General features: G+C 33.6%; 2 protein-coding genes across 4 annotated transcripts; one reads left to right on the top strand and one right to left on the bottom strand.

The window, feature by feature from the left end:
• Positions 1 to 630: 630 nt before the first annotated feature.
• On the top strand, positions 631 to 4795 carry LOC145635865 (deoxyhypusine synthase-like). 3 transcript variants are annotated; one of them, XM_081687238.1, is made up of 8 exons: positions 631 to 826; positions 1284 to 1491; positions 1583 to 1750; positions 2656 to 2874; positions 3122 to 3208; positions 3824 to 3929; positions 4009 to 4244; positions 4343 to 4795. In XM_081687238.1, the coding sequence occupies exons 2-8, from the start codon at positions 1294 to 1296 to the stop codon at positions 4421 to 4423; spliced, it is 1095 nt and encodes a 364-aa protein (XP_081543364.1). In that variant the 5' UTR covers positions 631 to 826; positions 1284 to 1293; the 3' UTR covers positions 4424 to 4795. The 3 variants fall into 3 exon arrangements, with proteins under 3 accessions (XP_081543364.1, XP_081543366.1, XP_081543365.1); XM_081687240.1 differs by lacking the exon at positions 631 to 826 and adding an exon at positions 985 to 999; XM_081687239.1 differs by lacking the exon at positions 631 to 826 and having other exon boundaries at positions 1083 to 1491.
• Positions 4745 to 19670, bottom strand: LOC145635866 (caffeoyl-CoA O-methyltransferase-like). The gene is made up of 6 exons (XM_081687241.1): positions 19515 to 19670; positions 6101 to 6175; positions 5914 to 5993; positions 5684 to 5828; positions 5438 to 5569; positions 4745 to 5164 (listed from the first exon to the last, which is right to left on the bottom strand). Exons 2-6 carry the CDS (start codon positions 6164 to 6166, stop codon positions 4874 to 4876), a joined length of 714 nt encoding a protein of 237 aa, XP_081543367.1. The 5' UTR covers positions 6167 to 6175; positions 19515 to 19670; the 3' UTR covers positions 4745 to 4873.
• Positions 19671 to 20745: the final 1075 nt, after the last annotated feature.

Raw genomic sequence — 20745 nt, forward strand, 5'->3', positions numbered from 1 at the left:
TCCTGGCCCAACCGTTTTTTTTTTTTTTTTTTTTTTTTTTTTTTTTACCCTAGCCTCCTTTTCTCTCTTCTCTCTCCTAAACCTAGTCTCCATTGTCAATTTTAAAAGGGCTTCCATCGGATTTCACCGGTGGAAAGCCCCAATCTTTATTTACTTTTAAGCCTTTTGTTTTAGGTTACAATAATGTCTCCCTCGAAAGAAAGGGTTTATCTCCTTCGAAAAAAAACAAGGGTTTTTCGATCTCCTTCGAAAGACAAGGTTTTTCGTTCGAAAGACAAGGTTTTATTTGTGCTTAATTTGGTCTCCGGTTGTGCAGGGCTACTAATGATTGTGGCTCGGATTCGGGTTACGGAATCAGCACAATAATTTACTTTCTCACAAAATTGCGAAGCGACGACGGATCCACTCAAAAAGTTGTATGAGACAACGAATCGAGAATATGCCGAATTGTTATAGTTATGTATTTGGATTCTTAGCCCTTCCCCGATTAATTCTTGTTTGATTTTGTTAAATTCGTTTTCATTATCGTTCATTGTCAATTGTAGATGTCATATGGTTTATATCAATGAAATTTAGTGTTTTTCGGAACTTTTTTAAAAAAAAAAAAAAAAGTCCTGGCCCAGCCCGGCTCGACTCTACTAGACTCGGCTCGAACTCTTGATCACCTTAGTGGTCAATCCCCGACCCCAAACTCTATTCTACCTCCGACACCTCATCACCTCCCTTCTCACCTAACACAAGCCGCCGGCGACACCGCGCACAAGCAGAACCCGGCAACGCTGAGCCAACAGAAGCCGAAGTCAAGCACGACCAATCCTGCGGCAAGGTAATGTACCCTTTTCTCCGTTTTTTTTTCTTTCTTTCTTCAAAGTTCCATTCTCTCTTAGTTACCCTGCACCATTGTTAATTGCTTTGCTTTGCTTTACTTTACTTTATTCCTCTATTATTAATCTAAAGTATTCTTTGCTTTTGAGATTCTCTGCCCAATCCTGCGGCAAGGTAATGTACCCTTTTCTCCGTTTTTTTTTCTTTCTTTCTTCAAAGTTCCATTCTCTCTTAGTTACCCTGCACCATTGTTAATTGCTTTGCTTTGCTTTACTTTACTTTATTCCTCTATTATTAATCTAAAGTATTCTTTGCTTTTGAGATTCTCTGCCCAATTCATTTCATATGGTTCATTTAGCTTTTATAAAGGGTTTTTGTGAAATTTTTTTATGTAAAGGTAGTGAGAAATTGAGAATTATTGATTTTGTGCAATTCATACATTTTAATTGGTGTACTAGGTGTTGAGATATGGATGATAATGATGTAATGGCGTCGGTTCGTTCTGTTGTGTTCAAGGAATCAGAAACCCTTGAAGGGAAATGTATTAAGATTGAGGGTTATGATTTTAATCAAGGAGTGAATTATCCCAAGCTTTTGAAATCGTTTGTCTCAACCGGTTTCCAAGCATCTAATCTCGGTGATGCTATCGATGTTGTAAATCAAATGGTTAGCTTGAGTTTTAATCTGTGTAACAGGTTTAGGTGTTGTTCTGCTCGTTTTCGTTTTGTGTTCATTTGTGTGTTTTGTGTGGTTCAAGCTAGATTGGCGGCTGGCAAATGAGATACTCGATGATGATTGCAGCGAGGAAGAGAGGGATCCTGTTTATAGGGAATCCGTGGGGTGCAAAGTGTTTTTAGGCTTTACCTCGAATCTTATATCTTCTGGTGTTCGTGACACTGTTCGATATCTGACTCAGCATCATATGGTGAGATTAATTTTAGATATTACTTGGCCTTGTTTGATTTTTTTTTTCAAAATGTTGTTCGAATATGTGAAGAGGTGGAACTTAGTTGTGTGGGGTATTTGACTTGTTTCCTTCAGTATATCCTATGCTTGACATAGTCTTGGGTTATTGGGTGAAAGAAAGTATTTTCCAAGAGAGAAGATTTTGCAGTAGCAAGTGACTTGTAGCTCAGAGATTGCAATCTGTTATTTGTTGAGATTTTGAGAGGTTGTTTATTAATTCATTCACAACAATTTAAATGGCACCCTATCTCTTAATTGTTTGACTGGATCAATGTTAATTGGGATATTAGTGGCTGTCTCATATTTGAGTTATATTATTTGATAGAGAACTGTAAGAAGGCGTATATAAAGGTAGGAACCTTTCAGTCTTTCACCACATTATTGCTTGGAAGAAGTGTGATTTGTAGTAGCCCTTTTTTCTGGAAACCCTTCACGGCATCACTACATAAGTTTTGTTACTTCTAGAATGTCTTTTCCCTACACGGCTGTACTAATAATGTAGACATTGGGATGTAGATGTCCACTTCGAACACCAAAAGAAAAGGGGAAATAGATAGAGAAAATTTCGTGCAAACCTTAGGGGCTTGGTTCAAACCTTCAACTGTAGCATTAATCCCCCCCCCCCCCTTTTTTTTAAGAGAAATTTTGTATTAGATGTCTTGGGGGCCTAAAATAGAGAGTTGTTGGCTATGTAATTTGAATTTTTAGCTGATTGATTCCGTTGTGACCTGTTATTTTGCTCACATAACTGTTTCTTCTCTCCATCATGGCCTTGTATGAAGTAACGTGTTTAGCATCTTTTTTTACCCAACTTTCTAAGATTAGATTATTTGCACTCAAAGGTCAGGCATTTGCACTTGTTAGGTTGATGTCGTTGTAACAACTACCGGTGGTATAGAAGAGGATCTTGTTAAATGTCTTGCACCTACATTCAAAGGCGAATTTTCTTTACCTGGAGCTCAGTTACGCTCAAAAGGATTGAATCGCATTGGTAATTTATTGGTTCCAAATGACAACTACTGCAAATTTGAGGATTGGATTGTTCCAATTTTTGATAAAATGCTAGAAGAGCAAATTAAAGAGGTAAATTCTTAATTATTGCTGTCTGTTATCTGATGAATTGATCTCCAATGAGATATTTTTGTTCTGTTTTTGTGTTCCGGTGTGTGGCTTTTTTTTTCTTTTTTTTTCCTCAAGTACAACATAACCAGATTTTCTTCATCCCTGTCATTAATTATATGTTTTCAAGCTTTCTTTGTTGGCACTTGTCAGTTATGTTCTATTTATTTATTTATTTATGTTCATATTTCTCAAAAATTGCTGAATGCAGAAGATAACATGGACGCCATCTAAGGTGATTGCTCGTTTGGGTAAAGAAATAAATAATGAGAGCTCATACCTTTATTGGGCGTACAAGGTGAAAAATCTACCCATTTAGAGGTTAGGCTTGGCTTTTTCCCCCCATAGATTCTCATAAAATAATGTTACTCCATATTAATCCTCTTTAAGTTTTGGTCAACTTGTGCGCAAAGGTGTTCATTTTCTATGTTGCTCAGTTTCAATGCACATTAATACCAAACTTAGAAGCCTGTTTGTCAGTTCATGTAATGGTCATTCATGCTTATCTTCATATTTAATTTGAAGTATTGCTGAAAACACTGCTGTGACTAGTAATACTATCAAAAAACTATCTTAAACTCAACAAAAGTCTAAATGCTCTTTAGTAGCGAGACTATGCTTGTGAGTTGTGATGTTTATTTGAAGCAGTTTTACTAGTTCCTGCTAAATTGGAGCAAGGGTCAATCTAAATCTAAACCAGGAAAAGTATTTGTAGCAGGTGGTGGTTGATGGATAGTAGATTATCATGGAAAAAGTTATTTTATTATACTACCTCCGTTAATGGTTATCTACAACTTTAGGGTATTATTTGTGAGACATAAAAAATTCAAAGTTGCAAATAACCATTAACGGAGGTAGTATCTTCCTATAGCGTTTAACTGATTCAGCTTTCACTTCATGCATAAATTTTCAGAATAATATTCCAGTATACTGCCCAGGTTTGACAGACGGCTCACTGGGAGACATGTTGTATTTTCATTCAATTCGGACTCCAGGTTTAATTATCGACATTGTTCAAGGTCAGTTATTTTCTTGTTAATCTGATGTACGACATCTTCCAATATAATTTGCTTACAAATATTTTATGGTCATATGTAGATATAAAAGCCATGAATGGTGAGGCTGTTCATGCGAGCCCCAGGAAGACTGGAATGATAATTCTTGGTGGAGGGTTGCCTAAACATCACATTTGTAATGCAAATATGATGCGAAATGGGGCAGATTATGCAGTTTTCATTAACACTGCCCAGGAGTATGATGGCAGTGATTCTGGTGCTCGTCCTGATGAGGCCGTCTCCTGGGGAAAAATCCGAGGTTCTGCTAAAACCGTTAAGGTTTGTGTATTTGCATTTATCTTCTTCTCTTGAAGTTTTACTTTTCTATCCCATATTTTTTTTTTCATGTCCTAATTAGTAATGACCTTGTTGTTCAGGTGCATTGTGATGCCACTATTGCTTTCCCACTATTAGTCGCAGAGACCTTTGCAGCTAAAAAAGAGAGTGAGAGAGGCTAACTTAAATATTGACAAAGGAGGTAGATTTTGATATTCACTCTCCACATTTCTGCAAGGGTGATTAAACTTGATACCTACAATTATACCGTAAAAACAATCAATTATGGTAGTGCTTCTGTTGTTTCACTTATCCATCTTTGCACTCGCCAATCCGGTGGACAGATACATAAGAATTGTTGAACTCTGGTTTCTTGACGTCTGTGTAAAACTAAAACATCATTGTTGTCTTGTTGAGCTACTGTCATACATCATTCTACAGAGATTTAAAATCTCCAAATATTGTTCCTGTAGGAAACCTTATTTGCTTTGTTGGAAAAGATATGAACGACAAGTACTAAAACTCAAATACTTTGCATTGAATGCATTATTACACTTGCTAACAATTTGTTCGATGGGTGCAATTGTATGCTCCTCCAATTGAAATAATATTAGAAGCATAAAGACAGTAGATCAAATGAGACGCCTACAAAAAGTGATGCCATCACAAAGAGGAAGATGAGCAATGTCAATGCGAGAATCAGCAGCCAGGGACTTGTTCAACTTGATAACGGCCTCTCGATTCTTCTTCATGGAGTCTGGTACATGTGATTCAGGCACGGCCACTGTTCCTCCCCAAAGTGTGTTATCGTAAGCAATCACATCCCCAACCTTGACGAGCTTCATCAACCTCTCATGGTAATTCAGGTAGCTAGTTTTGTCCGCATCTACGAAGGCAAAGTCGAAACTACCCTCGTTTTTTGCCTGTAGTCAGTCAACAAGGTAATACGTCAGCTAAATCATAATCTAAGCAAAGACAGTAGGCATCATATCTTTTGAAAAGATCAACCATATTCAGGGCAATTGTTTCCTACCTGAAACGATACTAAACGACTAAACGAGTCTAAATTTATGAGCGTATGAAGGTTATTACAGCAATGTAGTCTAGAGCAGCTTTCTTAGATCTTAATGAAAAGCTTTTAAACTTAAAACTATTGTGTAACATTGTGGAGATGTTTTATGGAATCGTTCGCTTACATTCAGGAGAAGATTATCAAGAGCTAGATGAGCATCTGATACAATGAAGTCGATTTTGTCTTCAACACCGGCTTTCTTGATGATTGGTAAGCCAATCTCATATGCTTCTCTATCACAGTCAATTGCAACAATCTGTAGTAACAAAAAAACAGAAGTAGGCTATAGTGATTGATAAGCAATTACAAGAGATTGACACGATGTGATAGCTAGAAAGAACTAAGAAGAAGATGTATGCAATAAGTTAACCTTTCCATCATCCGGGATCGAAAGAGCGGTTAGCAAGAGGGAGTATCCTGTAAACACTCCAACTTCAATAGTCTTTTTAGCATTCTCCTTCTTCAGAAGGAATGAAATCATTTGTCCTGCAATTGGTGCACCAGCCATGTAGGACCTTCAAAGTGAAGAGGAAATGAGTACCAAATTTGTATAGAATAATAATCTTCAGCTATGATAGTACAAAAGGAATGCTGTATTACTTAGGGTGATTTTCAGTTGCTTCCCTTAGCTCCTTCAGGGGTTCTGCTTCGCGTGAATAAACACTAGTTTCGAGAATATACTGCATCCAAATGAATGCAACATCAACCAAAAATTCAGTATTGTAAGCCAAAGAAGATCCACATAGTATAAATAACTCGAGAAAGCGAGATCAAGTGCATGACTAACATTGTGCAGTTCTTCACTCTGCAGCAACCCTGTGTTCTTGATTTGCTTCTTTAGATCAAAATCCATCTTAAATCCCTGCATAAATTTTAATGAGTAAACAGTTTTGAAAGTGTTTTTTTTTTTTTGTTTGTTTGTTTGTTTAGAGAGCCACAAGGGCAGAGTGAGAAACTGATTCCGGGAAAAGTGTTAGTTTGACATATATGCAAAATAAAAACCTTATTTGTAGCTGGCAATAAGAGTGGTAGTCCACTAGGATTACTACTTATTCAAACCCATACCCATTGAAAGACTTCTATTTTATTTTCCAACATACTGTAGCGATTGAAAACCTTAGAAATGAGAGAATAAAGAGTTATTTAACAACACCGGTATTATTATACGAAGTATAAATTAATAAGTTCAGTACAAATAATATAAGTTTAACAAAAATAAGTTATGTTCTGTAAAAATGGGTTTTAATCAGAAAAAATCAAACAAGTTAAGTCCAGTAAAAATAATTTCCATTCAACAAAAACAATTTTAATTCATCAAAGCTAAACTTAAGTCATTTTTACTACTCGTAATTAAAATTTATCTTTACTGATTTAATTTAAAGTTATGTATTTTTACTAATTAAAACTTTTTTTTTTACTAAATGAATATATTTTCGCAGAACTTAAATTATTATTTTTTTTAAAACTATTTGAAAAGGGTGAAAAGAACCCACATTATTATTATTATTATTATTATTATTATTATTATTATTATTATTATTATTATTATTATGTCAGTGCATCACCACACATGTGACCATGTAAAAGAACAAAATAATTTTTATAATACCGACCGGATAACGTTGATGAAGTAAACTATGTAGCATTAACAAAGTAACCCTATAGCTTTAACAAAGTAAGCTCTATGATGGCTGGCCACACATAGGGATGTCATTGGGGCGGGACGGAGTGAATGTTAGCCTTCCTATCCCATCTTCACCTAAAATTTTCATCCCAATCCCCACAGCGGGGCCAAAACTCATCCCCATCCCCACCTTGACGGATATAGTACCAAAATCATACCAGCCCCACCTCCACTTGGATATCCACCCCCATCTAATTTGCACCCAAGACCCACCTAATCTCCGCCCCAAATACACTATCTTGCATAATTAATACTCCCTCCGTGTATTTTTAAGTGTTACAGTTTGACCGGCACATAGTTTTAGGCAATTTAATTGACTTAAATAAAACAAGAAGTAAGAGAGGTAGTTGGAGTATTAAAAAATTATAAAAGAAAGATATTGGGGTTAATAGTTTATTGAAAATTAATGAATGTGAGAGGAAAGATATAATAAAAAAAGTAGTAGTGGGTTTGGATGGGGAACATGAAAGGAGAGAGATATAATATTTTAATGTAGCTTTTTACCAAAAAAAGGAAGTGTAATACTTAAAAAAACACATAGCCGGAAATGGGAAGTGTAACACTTAAAATAACACAGAGGGAGTACAGGTTACCAGAAAAAATTGTTAATATTACAAACTTTTTTGCTTATAGTCTATTTTATTTTACATAATTTTTTTTTTTTTTATCGTATAGGATTATAAATTAATAATATATACGGAGTAATTTTGGTTTTTAAAAATATATAGATGTGGGTATGATATGGGGATAGGAGTTGGTAAATCTAAAATACCCATCACTAATGGTAGGTATGATTTTTATCTCTATCCCCGTCTCGCCACCTACAAAATTGAGACCCATCCCCGTCAGTGAGGCGGGTCTCCTACTAGACCCGCTCCACTAGTCTAGGGATGACAATGGGGCAGGTCGGATGCGGATGATGGTACCTCCATACCCATACCCGCCTAAAAATCTTATACCCATCCCCGCCCCACCACCCGTGGCGGGTACAATATCCACATTTATACCCGCCCAACCGGGTATAATATAGGATCCTTCCTCGACCCATCACCCACTTGGATATTCATACCCACCTCACACCCGTTTCAAAATCGTCCCAAAACCTTTGCCATATATAATGCTCTATTGTATCACATTAATGACAATTATATCAAATTAGGTTACGAAAATTGGGACTTTCACTATTCAAACTTATTGGGTCTTAGTGAAGGAGTTATGTCTTCGATAAGTGCAATTACTAGATATATCAAGGATCACGATTATGGAGATAATTAGTTCATTCTATAGGGTCGTCAATGTTTGGTGCTAGATATGACAATTGATTTTTAGGCTAGCTTAATGGCCCAAAGCCTTATAGAATGGATCCTACAAGGTCACACATAAGAGTATTGAATTAAACAAGTTAGAAACCCATTATTGGGCCTCATGAGTTCATGACATACCATGTTGATAATTGGGCTTGGATAGTAAGAAGAGTCTAATGGTTTTTGGACTTGACATGGTTTTATTTTTACATATGATCTATAAATATAAACCATGCCTAGGGTTGCATGTCACAACAATCACTAGTAGAAAAATACAATAAGGCACCCCCATAAAGGCACCGGTTCAGGCCAAACCGGTGCCCTAAACCGGCCCAAAATTGGGCGCAATTTTACACAAATAGAAAAGGCACCGGTTCAACCCAAACCGGTGCCAAAAATAAAAAGAGCACCGGTTTGAACCGGTGCCTTTTCGAACCGGGTCATTTAAATATATAAAAAAAAACCGCCCTTATAAACTACCTCCAAACCCTAGCTAATTCATTAGGCCGTTCTCTTTCCCTCTCCTCTCCTCTCCTCTTTCTCTCTCCTCCTCTTTCGCCTCTTTATCTTTCTGGATCTCCTACCTCCTCCTTTCTATCATCACTCGAAAACCACCAACAAATCGAAGACAACAACATGCAACAACGATTTTGAGGTTTTTCAATCGATTTCTTGTTTTTTTTTTCCATTTCAATCGATTTCTGGGTTTTCCGATATCAATTTTTTTTTATTATTTTTTCAATTATTTCGATTTTGATTGCTTATTCCGATTTCTGGTTTTTTATAATTCGAATTTAATAGTTTTTTTTTCGATTTTGATTTTTTCAATTTCGATTTCTGGGTTTTTATAATTCTTTTTTCGATTTTGTTTTGTTTTTGTTTTTTTTTTTTCTATTTCTAGGTTTTTCTTTTCGATTTTTTTTATTGTGTTTTATTCGATTTTGATTTTGTTTTTCAATTTCAATTTTGATTTCTGGGTTAATTTTCTGTTAAAATAATTGATTATTTTGGGTTAATCCATGCGGTTTTGGGGTTTTTATTTTCGTGATTTTTAGATTTTTTTTCCTGGGTTTTTTTTTCCCATTTCAATTCTCTTCTAATTGGGTTTTTTTTTCGATTTTCATTTTTGATTTTGGATCTCTGGGTTTATTTTATTTTCGATTTCATTTTTGTTTTTTTCGATCTCTGGGTTTATTTTTTTTTCCAGATTTCAATTTTTTTTTTCGATTTTAAATTTTTTGTTTTCTGGGTTTCGAATACTCGGGTTTTTTAATTTATTTTCTGGATTTTAATTTTTTTTATATTTATTTTCTGGGTTTTTTTTAATCGAATTTAATTATATTTATTTTCTGGGTTTTTTTATTTATGATTTTCGATTTTGATTTTATTCGATTTTTTTTCTGGGTTTTTTTTTAATATTTTTATTTTTCGATTTTCTTTTTAACTGATGTTCTAGGTGTTTTTTTTTTCTTTTCAATTGCTTTTCTTTTTTATTTTTTCAATTTTCTGGATTTTTTTTTTAAATTTTTTTCGCAGCTTAATTAAATCTTTTTAATCAATTTATTTTGGTTGTTTTAATTGGTGCAGGTAGTTAGATCTTAAATTTAAGAATCAAGATGCAAGTATATTGATTTAGATGTTGTATGGTTTTTTTTTTTTATTATTGTAAAGTTGTAAATTTTTATTTTGATTTATATTGTTTTTTTTTTTTTATTCATATGTTGTAATTTTTTTTATTTTGATTTATATGTTGTAATTTTTTTTATTGATCTATACTGTAATTTTTTTTTGATTATATATATATTGAACATATTTGATTTATATGTTGTGATGTTCGATTTATATTGTGTATTTTCATTTAATTGTAGTTTATTTAATTTTTAAGAAGAAAAAATAAATAATTTTTTCCGGTGCCAAAAGTGGTGAATTAAATTTTGTAGGTACTTTTTGGCACCGGTTAACCGGTGCCAATTTAAAGTTTTGGCACCGGTTTGAACCGGTGCCTTTTTATACCCCTTTTTGGCACCCCCCACATTGGCACCGGTTCAAACCGGTGCCTTAGGCCGGGTTTGAACCGGTGCCAAATTCAATTTTTCACGTAGTGAATTGACATACAGTGAATTGTCACACAAGCAACCAAGTTTCCCAAAAACCCTAACTCTCTCTCTCTCTACTCGGCCCTCTCTCTCCTCCCTGTCCGTACGACCCTCCTCCTTGGGTGGCGCGTGTGGTGGCGCGTGGGTGGTGTTGTGGTGTGTTCGTGGCTCAAATCTCCGTTGAAGGTTGATTGAAGTGTTCAGTCACAACTAACTAGCATTAGTGGAGGTTTAATCCGTGCTCGTGGACTAAGTAGAGGAATCACACGTGGGGTTCTTTATCTCCCATTGTTCTTGCTCGATCGCACGTGGAATCACACTTTAAAGGTACGATTATATGTTCTTTATGTGTTATGCATTAGATCTTGGAATTAGGTAATGTATGAATATGATTCATGTTTTTCCGCTGCGTAGTACCTATAATTCCCTACGGTGGTATCAGTTAGCCTATTGCATTTACGCATATTGACTATAATTCTTTGATAGTCCACAATTTTAATTCAATTAGGAGGGAGAATAATTTAATTATGGGTCAATTATTATATTTAATGTGATTAAACTTTTGGAATTGATTATATGTGATTTAATTCGCTCAAAATAGCCATAAAGAGTATTGAATTTTGACCTATTGAATTCGAATATTTTCGAACCCTAACCCTAATTTTTTCGAAAAATTTCGAACCTTTAATAAGCCCTAAAATCTGATTTTTGTGCTTGTTTTGTTCGAGTTCATTTTAAATATGCTTCATGATTTTAATACCATTGATTTCATGTATAAATTATGAATTTTGCATGATCAATGATTTAATTTAAAAGTAAAATTAAATTGGGGATTTTTTTCATGAAGAACAATAGTTTTAAAATTAGATTGTGAATTTAATTTTAATAGGATGAATTAGCATAAAAGTTATGTTTTAATTTATCATGGACCACACTAATTCTATTTAACAAAAGTTGTTAATTAAAATTGAAATAAAAAAAGGAGATTTTTAGCAGCGGCAACCGCGGCTGGGTGGCGCAGCCACGGCGGCTACCGCTGCAGGTGGTCCGGAGGGAGGGGCGGGGTGGGTGGGGCACAAGGACGGGTCAGCAAAGGAAACAACAGCAGCACTGTGCAAGGTTTGCGCGGCACTGCTGCTGCTGCTGTGCACCGCTGCAGTGCAGCGTACACCTTACGGTGTACGGCCACCATGGCCGGCTTTGGCTGGCCACAGCACGGTGGCTGGTGCACGGTTTTCAAAAAAAAATTGTTATTATTATTTTATTTCAAGATAAATATGATTGATTTTGGATGAGATAAAATATTTTGAAATGTGATCTTTTATTTTGAAAGATAAAATCGGTTTTATTTGGATAAAATCTTTTATTTTAGGATAAAATAAAATCTTTCAAAAGTTGTTATATTTGATATTATCCTTATTTAAAGGTGTTAAATTGTAATTATCCATAATTAAAGTGGTTAATTTTGAATAAGATTGATTAGGATATTCTGAGCATATTCCAAAAGGATAATGATTGATTTAAATAATGTGATTATCCCATAATTAATTTTGGATATAATTAATTTAAAATTTTGTGATTGGCTAGTAATTAGGATAGAATTTCCTAACTTTGTTAGGATAATCTTTGAGGTTAAATATGATTTATCTTTTAAGATTAAAATAAGATTTGATTCTATCTCATGACTAATTTAAAATATATGATATTTTATTGATGGTCATGAATAATATATGATATTATCTAATTACATTAATTAATAATATGAGATATTTTGGTGCCATGTTTCCTTAATTGTGAACATTCGATGTTGTAGTTTAGGAAAGCATGATGAGTGATTTATTATGTGGCAATTTTATAATATATGATGTTGTTTATTGCTATATAATAACTAGTATGGCCCAATAGATTGCTAAATACGATCTGCGCATCATGATGTATTTTTGTAATCTTAGTACGGTCTACGTACCGATAAAGTATTTTTGTAATTTATTTCATTTTATTTAAGTAGTAGATAGAATAGAGTAAAATTACAGGTTGCAGTTAATCCAAGAAATCCATGGAGTGAAGGCCTAAAGGAGCAAGATGGATGAGATCCATGAAGGTTCAAGTGGGAACATTTACTTTATTAGTTTTCTTAGGATTAGGGGTCATGCTATGTCTTGTTTATGCATACAGTTTATTATGCATGTTAGATTTTATTGATGTTTTGTGATGATGCGCTAGAGTTCACTAAATAATCACAACATAATAAATCTAGGTTCCGGTAATATTGAGGTAGCTTTTCCAATTAAAAACCCGATGAAACCTTCGATATTTATGATGGGTCATGCCAAAGCAGGGTGTCATATTATATCTTAGGGGAGTGGGGGTAAATCAAATTTTACACTTTTGATTGGATATACTCAACAAGGTTACCTAAAGAGTTTAGAACCTTGAAGCTAAGGGTAATAATTAAACATGTGATGGTTAATTATTCAACCAAGAATTGCAAAGAGTTGTAATCAGTAAAGAGTTTACTCACCTTGAAAATGTAATGGTTGATGGTAGGGCCAAAGTCCGGTCAATCATTACACAAATAAAGGATATTGGAATCATTTTATTCAATAGGGATCAATTAAAATTGAATAAATGTTTTAAAGTTGCCAATTTAATTCGTTTATGGCACTTTAAATTTTTTAAACATAATTGAATTTTGCGTTTACTTTTAAGTAACATGTCGTTCTAATTTTATTATTCTATATAATCTTCTCGATTGAAAATAAAGTTGAGAAACGTTCTAAAAAAGGTTAAAAGATAATCCATAAACCTATATTCCAATTTTGCTAAGATGGTTCTAAAAGGCAAGCTTTAGAAACCCATATCACATGTCTAAGGTTGGTTTTATTCAAAATGTTTGAGTAAAATACCAACACGTTTTCATTTTGAAAAGTGTTTCAAGGGATATAATGAGATGGGAGGTACAAACCCTCTAAAAGACAATTATAGAAGTCCAATAAAATCTCTTATCTTCAATATGATTGAACTTAAGAAAGTGATTGGAAATCACTATGATCAAAAGTTGATCAAATGACATTATTCTTCATCCATTTCATATAGAGTTAAATAGTTATTTAAACTCTAATATGAATAATGATAGAATATACTTAGCAAAATTGTGAAATGTGCTTAAAGTAGTAAAGAAAAACATCATTTTGAACCTAAGAGAAATGTTCTAAGTGGCTCCAATGGGAAAGGTTTAGGAATATATGAGGATTACATTAAGTAGTTATAGGCTAAGAAATGCAAACAGGTTGCTACTTCTCAAACCTAGACTACTTACATGCTAAGAGTTGTTATGAACAACAAATGTTTCAAATTAAATGGACCAATTCCAATTGATTAGAAACTACCTCATACAGTTGGAAGGTAAAAGAATGGAAATGTTCCAATTTAAGAAGTATATTATAGAAATTGATTTAGCACATTGCTACTTCTTGGATATATGATGTCTTGTTTAGTTCTATCTCATTGATAATGAGGTTGAACTAAATGAAGAAGTATGGCTAAAGGAGAAATAAATCTACAAGTTTAGAAGCAAATGTTGCTACTTTGCAAGTAGAATCTACAAGTCTGGAAGCAAAAGTTTTAACTTTACAAGTAGAATCTATATTTCACCTTACCTTGTTATTGGCTAGAATTAAATAAATGTTATTCATTCTTGCCACTATCAAAACACCATTCAATGTTAGTAATGACTAAGAATCAAAGATTCAAAAACGTGGAATAAATGTTATTATATGCTTCATTGAGTCATAAAGTGTTTTGAGATTTCTAAATAGGTTCAAAGTTCTATATGATAGAAATAATGAAACCATTTCTATATATATATAAAAATTGTCTCTAAAATGTCAATTAGTTCTAATGAAAATGAACATTGCATATGGAAGATCCAAAGGGATGGACTTTCAATATCATTGGATTATGAATCCATTGATATATGTAATTATCATTCTAATTTGAAATTTTGACTAAGTCACCATTTAGAGAAATAATGATGAGAACTCAAGGTCGAATACATATCGATGTAAGAGAACCAAAAGTTCAAAGGCTAGAGACGGACAATGAAACTTCATTTGTGATACGATCACTACTTGTGCTTAGTTGAAGCATAAGAGTGAATTTTTTTGAAAAAGTTCAAAAATGTTCAGTATGAAATTCAGTATCAACTTGACAAAATAATGATTACATTACAATATGATTGTAATTGTGAATATTTAAGTCAAGACATATACTTGGCAACACATTCAAAGTATTTCGATATGATCGTAATAATGAGAATTTAAGCCAAGACCTTGATGAACATCCAAGAGTTGTGAAATCGTTTTACGACAAACTCCGAAAGAAAACCTTGTGAAGTGTTTATGAAGGGAGCTATCAATCTATATGAGATATATTTTGATAATGGATAAAATTACCTATCTTCCAACCATTATTCAGGGGATATACTTTTAAGATAAGCTACAAAACTAAACAAACTACATAGGTCAAATCAAATTGTAGCAAAGGCTTCATATGTTATATGGATAAGAAAAGTTCTTATTAAGTCTTTCTACAAAGCAAGGAATAAATGTTGTATTAAATCGTTTAATGCACGATCAATTCCTATACAGAGCACGGGGTACTACTATACAAATCATACTTAGCACAAAATGTTTGTTGCTCAAGTAGGTGCCCTTATGGAAATTGTTCCAGAAGTTCAAGTGGGAGTAGTGTAAATCTTAAAAGAGTTCGAGAAAAGCAACAAACAAACATGGTTCAAACCATGGTTGGTTCACCCTATGCTAAATGTGCTTCCTCAAAAGACAAGTGGGAGTATAAGAATCTTGAAAGAGTTCGAGAACCTTGAAGAGTTTAAGAAAAGTGATTTCGAAAATCTGGAAGAAATTTGAGAAGTAATCGAATCAAAGCAACAATATGAGCATGATTCACCTCATGTTACAAATGACAACGCGTGGTCTCATTAAGTGTAATGGGAATAATAACCATGTGTCGAAGGTAGTACATTCCAAGTGCAAATCCTCTATTGTCGTTTCTCATTGAAAGTTAAACAAAGTTGTTGTATGAGTTTCAATTGTTGCATAAAAACCCACAATGATGACTAGCATATGTAAAACTTAGTCAAAGAAATATGATTTCATATTGATTAAGAGTTCTAAAACATTTGTTTTGGAACATGATGATTATGCAAGTAACAAAGATGATATGACAAATTATAACTCCAAGTGGTTTAAAAACCTGGAAATCTGAAACAATATAGATTCTAAATCTGTAAGCAAGTGTATGACACTTGAATAATTTTCCTAATTGGGTAAGACCCATTGTAAGCAAAACAGACAAGAAAGAAAAATATTTTCCAACTAAAGCAAAGACTTGCTAAAGGATTCAACTAATTCATAGTATGAATATGACTACGATGAAAACTTTATATTAGTCATGTAGCAAAGATCTATTAAAGATATTTTAGTGATTACTACCTTATGAGATTTGGTAGATGGATTTCAAAACACTTTCTTGAAATTGTTCATGAAAGAAGATTTGTATACGATACAATCAGAATGGTTTCTTGAAATTGTTCATGAAAGAAGATTTGTATACGATACAATCAGAATGGTTTTGAAGAAACAATAATCCTATGGATGCATAAAAGATCCTTAATGGATTGAAGTTAGCATCATGGAGTTAATGTTCTTAATTTTGTGAGTTAATCAAATCGTTGATGCTCTCTTAAAATGAAGAAAAGGTCTTATGTATACAAGATGTTTAGTGGGAGATATGAAGTCTTCTTGGTTTAGTATAAAGAGCAAATTATTCATTGCTTGAAGAGTCAAGTGGTGGGTAATGCATATTGTATGAAAACCTTGAAGAAGAAGATGAGTACATTTGGGATTCAAGATCTATAGAGATATTTGAAGGATGTTTGAGTTTGGTTAAGAAGCTTATATTGATAAGATTCTTATAAGGTTCAACATTATATTGAAAGGAGTTTCAATCCCATGTAACATGACACGTTGCTTAATGATTCAATGCTTTGAGAAAGGTTGATGAAATTAAGGTTTTGAGTGATGATCCTTCTGCAATTCGCAAAGGATGCATCATGCATGCCATGGACTATACTCGTCTATTTGATTCACGTGTTTTTAGAACAAGTGATGATAGATTTCAATCAAAAACCAATATAACGTTGGAATACAAATTAGAAAATCCAGAGTTCCTTGCGAAAGGGCGAAGGAAAATTCTTAGTGTATGGAGATGAAAATGATTATAAGATTTAGAAATTGCAAAGTTCATGTTTATGAGAATGTCTCATGAACTCTACTTAGTAAACCCCTTCCATTTCCAAAGCATGAGAAACATGCTAATGAAACCTAATTGAGGCAAATGATGTAATTAGAAGTTGTATTTGTTTTTGGAGAAAAACAAGTTACATGTGTAATACATTCATTTGCAGAATTATGTTTATCAACTGAAACAAAGTTTCAATTTTATTTAATCGTGGTTTCAAGATTAAATAAAATGTCCAAAATAATTATGAATTGATGGGCTCATCAAGTTGATGACCTGTTGAATGAAACCCCACAGGTGAACTAAATTCATACATTATTTGAGTTCCTAACTCGAAATCATTAAAGTGGACATAAATGATTTCATAAATTGGACTAGCATGTAAGATTGATTGGATAGTGCAGTTTCATGGGCTATAGGAGCATAGTGATGATGCTCGGTCAATCACATGGATATGCATGAATGATGCATGATCGAACTATAAACTTACTTTGAAGTTCAAGTATAGAACTTCCGGATATATTAGTGGATTCCTTTGACATGAGTGGAACACTGATTCCATTCAATGATTGATTTAGCTGTGGTACACTCAAACATCCAGCCGTAACTGGGGATTATAAAGGGTGTTTTCCGGTTGCTTCATGATTTGAGTGGGAGTTTTGGTTGCCACAAGATTGGATTGAGTCTACCTATTAAATAGGAATGTGTCTTGGCCCCTTGAAGAGGAAGAATTCAGAAAATGCATGGCCGTACTCAAATGCATTACATAGTAATCATTTGTTCTGTGAATCTAACTCAGTATTTCAAGAAAAGATTTGTAAACTAATATGATCACGACATGAGATGCTATCAAATCGACACACATTGACTTAAGGAATTTGAATATTGCGCACTTGTCTCAGACAAGTGGGAGATTGAAGGAGTTATGTCTTCGATAAGTGCAATTACTAGATATATCAAGGATCACGATTATGGAGATAATTAGTTCATTCTATAGGGTCGTCAATGTTTGGTGCTAGATATGACAATTGATCTTTAGGCTAGCTTAATGGCCCAAAGCCTTATAGAATGGATCCTACAAGGTCACACATAAAAGTATTGGGTTAAACAAGTTAGAGGCCCATTATTGGGCCTCATGAGTTCATGACATACCATGTTGATAATTGGACTTGAATAGTTAGAAGAGTCTAATGGTTTTTGGACTTGACATGGTTTTATTTCTACATATGATCTATAAATATAAACAATGCCTAAGGTTGCATGTCACAACAATTGACATACAATGAATTGTCACACAAGCAACCAAGTTTCCCAAAAACACTAACTCTCTCTCTCTACTCGGCCCTCTCTCTCTCCTTCATGTCCGTACGACCCTCCTCCTTGGGTGGCGCGTGTGGTGGCGCATGGGTGGTGTTGTGGTGTATTCGTGGCTCAAATCTCCGTTGAAGGTTGATTGAAGTGTTTAATCACAACTAACTAGCATTAGTGGAGGTTTAATCCTTGCTCGTGGACTAAGTAGAGGAATCACACGTGGGGTTCTTTATCTCCCATTGTTCTTGCTCTATCGCACGTGGAATCACACTTCAAAGGTACGATTATATGTTCTTTATGTGTTATGCATTAGATCTTGGGATTAGGTATTATATGAATATGATTCATGTTTTTCCGTTGCGTAGTACCTATAATTTCCTACACTTATGGGGTATCAAGTTTCATAAATTCTCAACTCTTCTAAAAGAAATATGGTGCGGGTATAAGGTTGGTACGGGGCGGGGTGGATATGGGGCGGGTCTACTCTAAAATCTATATCCGCCACATCGCCCATGGAGAGCACACATTTTATACAATTATACCCATCCCCGTCCCATCACCCGTCAAACCTCCCTCCATCCCCGCCCCACTTGGGCAGGGATGGGGCGGGTCTCCCATTTAACCTGACCCACTGCCATCCCTACACTAGTCACATCGTCATATAGGAATTTGTGATAATACAATAATATAAGTAATAAATATATAATAATAATATAATAGTGATTCATTCTAAAGGATAGAGCGATACTCGTAGTATATAATTATATATCAACTAGTTTGGAAAGTGACAAGACTTTACGTTTAAGGTTTGGAATTAATACTCCTGTCCAAAAAAACGTTTAAGGTTTGGAATTAATATTCCTGTCCAAAAAAAAAAAAAGGGTTTGGAATTAATACTACTTGAAATACATACTTCCTACTTCGTATCTAGTACTAGGTACAAAGAAATAGTGTTAAATTTTCTACCAAATAATACATGTAAGTGTCACTACGTTGAGAAAAGAAGATAGAGTCAAATACTTTATAAAGCTAAGGGGTTACCCCTCCTATTACCATACGGTTTTGAAATGTAACCTACTTTTAACTTCTGAAGTGAACTATCTTTCTTAGTTTGCGGGTGTGACCTAAACCTGTATTTAACAAATAGTGACAAGACTTAGACATCTAAGGTTTCCTTTTTTAATTTTTTAAAGTTTTAAATTCATATCTCTATAACCTCATTCCTAGATCGACTATGTGAGCCAGACATCTCTTGAACAAATAATCAAATAATGATGAACAATTGAACACCAAATACAAAAATAAATGAAGTAAATTTAGATCACCCAAGTCATGGACTTTACAGGCATTTTATATTTGATAAACAAGTTGATTAACAGCTACAGAGTACTACGTAACAAAGTTTGCTTAATTTAACTAATTGAATTTCAAAAGATTCGAAATATAAAATGAAATAAAAGAGGAACATTAAACCAAATAACTTACCAAATAAAAGGAAAGCAAGCTTCTTCTTAATTCAATCGTATGTGTGGTGGCTAGTTTGAAAGTTCACAATCTTGGTTTTCAATATGAGAGTTTAAATTGAAGTGTTCGTACAGGTTTTTTTTTTTTTTTTTTTTGACAACTAAGTCTAAGTGTTCGTACAGTAATTCGATGTTAATAAAAAAGAATACGTACCAATAAGCATAGCCACTCAAAAAATTAATATTTGACAATAACATTACTTTTATTATATTTACAATAAGGTTTTTCTTACCATGTACCCCTTAGTAATTCGTTTATTCATCTTATACCAATGAAACTTTTCAAATTCACCATATACCCATAATGCCATATGACACAGTTAACCCTTAATGACTAATGGAGTTGATGTTTATTAGTCGTTTGAGCATTTGGTGACATTCTTGTTAAACTCGGAAGTATATGGTGATTTTGAAAAGTTTTATAGGTATATGGAGAATAAAAGAATTATTCAGGGATACATAGTGAAAGATCCATTTACAATATGGGCGTAACAAAGCTACAAGTCCAACTCCATAGTCCAGTAGTGGTCATGGTTCCTAGTAACACAATGTCTTATAGGAAGAAGTGTTCTTATCATTCCAAGATGCAAGAAGCTACTAGAGCGAGGAAACAAATTGGCTTGTAGAGGTCCACCAACCATATAAGGGTGTGTTCTATTCACCTATTTTTACTTATCTAAACTTATATGAACTTATCTTAACTTATCAGAACTTATATGATCTTAACCCCTTATTAGAACTTATAAATTAAACTTGGTAGCCCTAATTAACTCTTATCACAACTTATCTGAACTTATTTTTCCTGAACTTATCTAATCTGAATTTATTAACCCTTATATGAACTTATTAATCTTGAAATAAGTGGAAATAAGGTGAATAGAACAGACAAATTTAGTTGGAGATTGATTGACAAATCAATGTGTAAATCAAAATAACAATTTTGAGTTAATTCAAGTCCCTTTTTATGTTTTCCTCAAAAAAAAAAAAAAAAAAAAAAAAAGTCCCTTTTTATGTGATGATATCGTAGGAATGCCTATATATGCTATGATATGTTCATCAGATTTTTCATTTTATGTGCCTTTCTTGGGGCCTAGCCCTCTGTACACCACCTTCTTCTTCTTTTTTTTTTTTTTTTTTTTTTTTATTAATTTTTTTTTCACATTTATTACCTGTGCCATCACTGCCATGCATTT

This window comes from Chenopodium album, chromosome 6 (genome assembly GCF_948465745.1).
Source record: "Chenopodium album chromosome 6, dcCheAlbu1.1, whole genome shotgun sequence".
Taxonomy (NCBI): Eukaryota; Viridiplantae; Streptophyta; class Magnoliopsida; order Caryophyllales; family Amaranthaceae; genus Chenopodium; species Chenopodium album.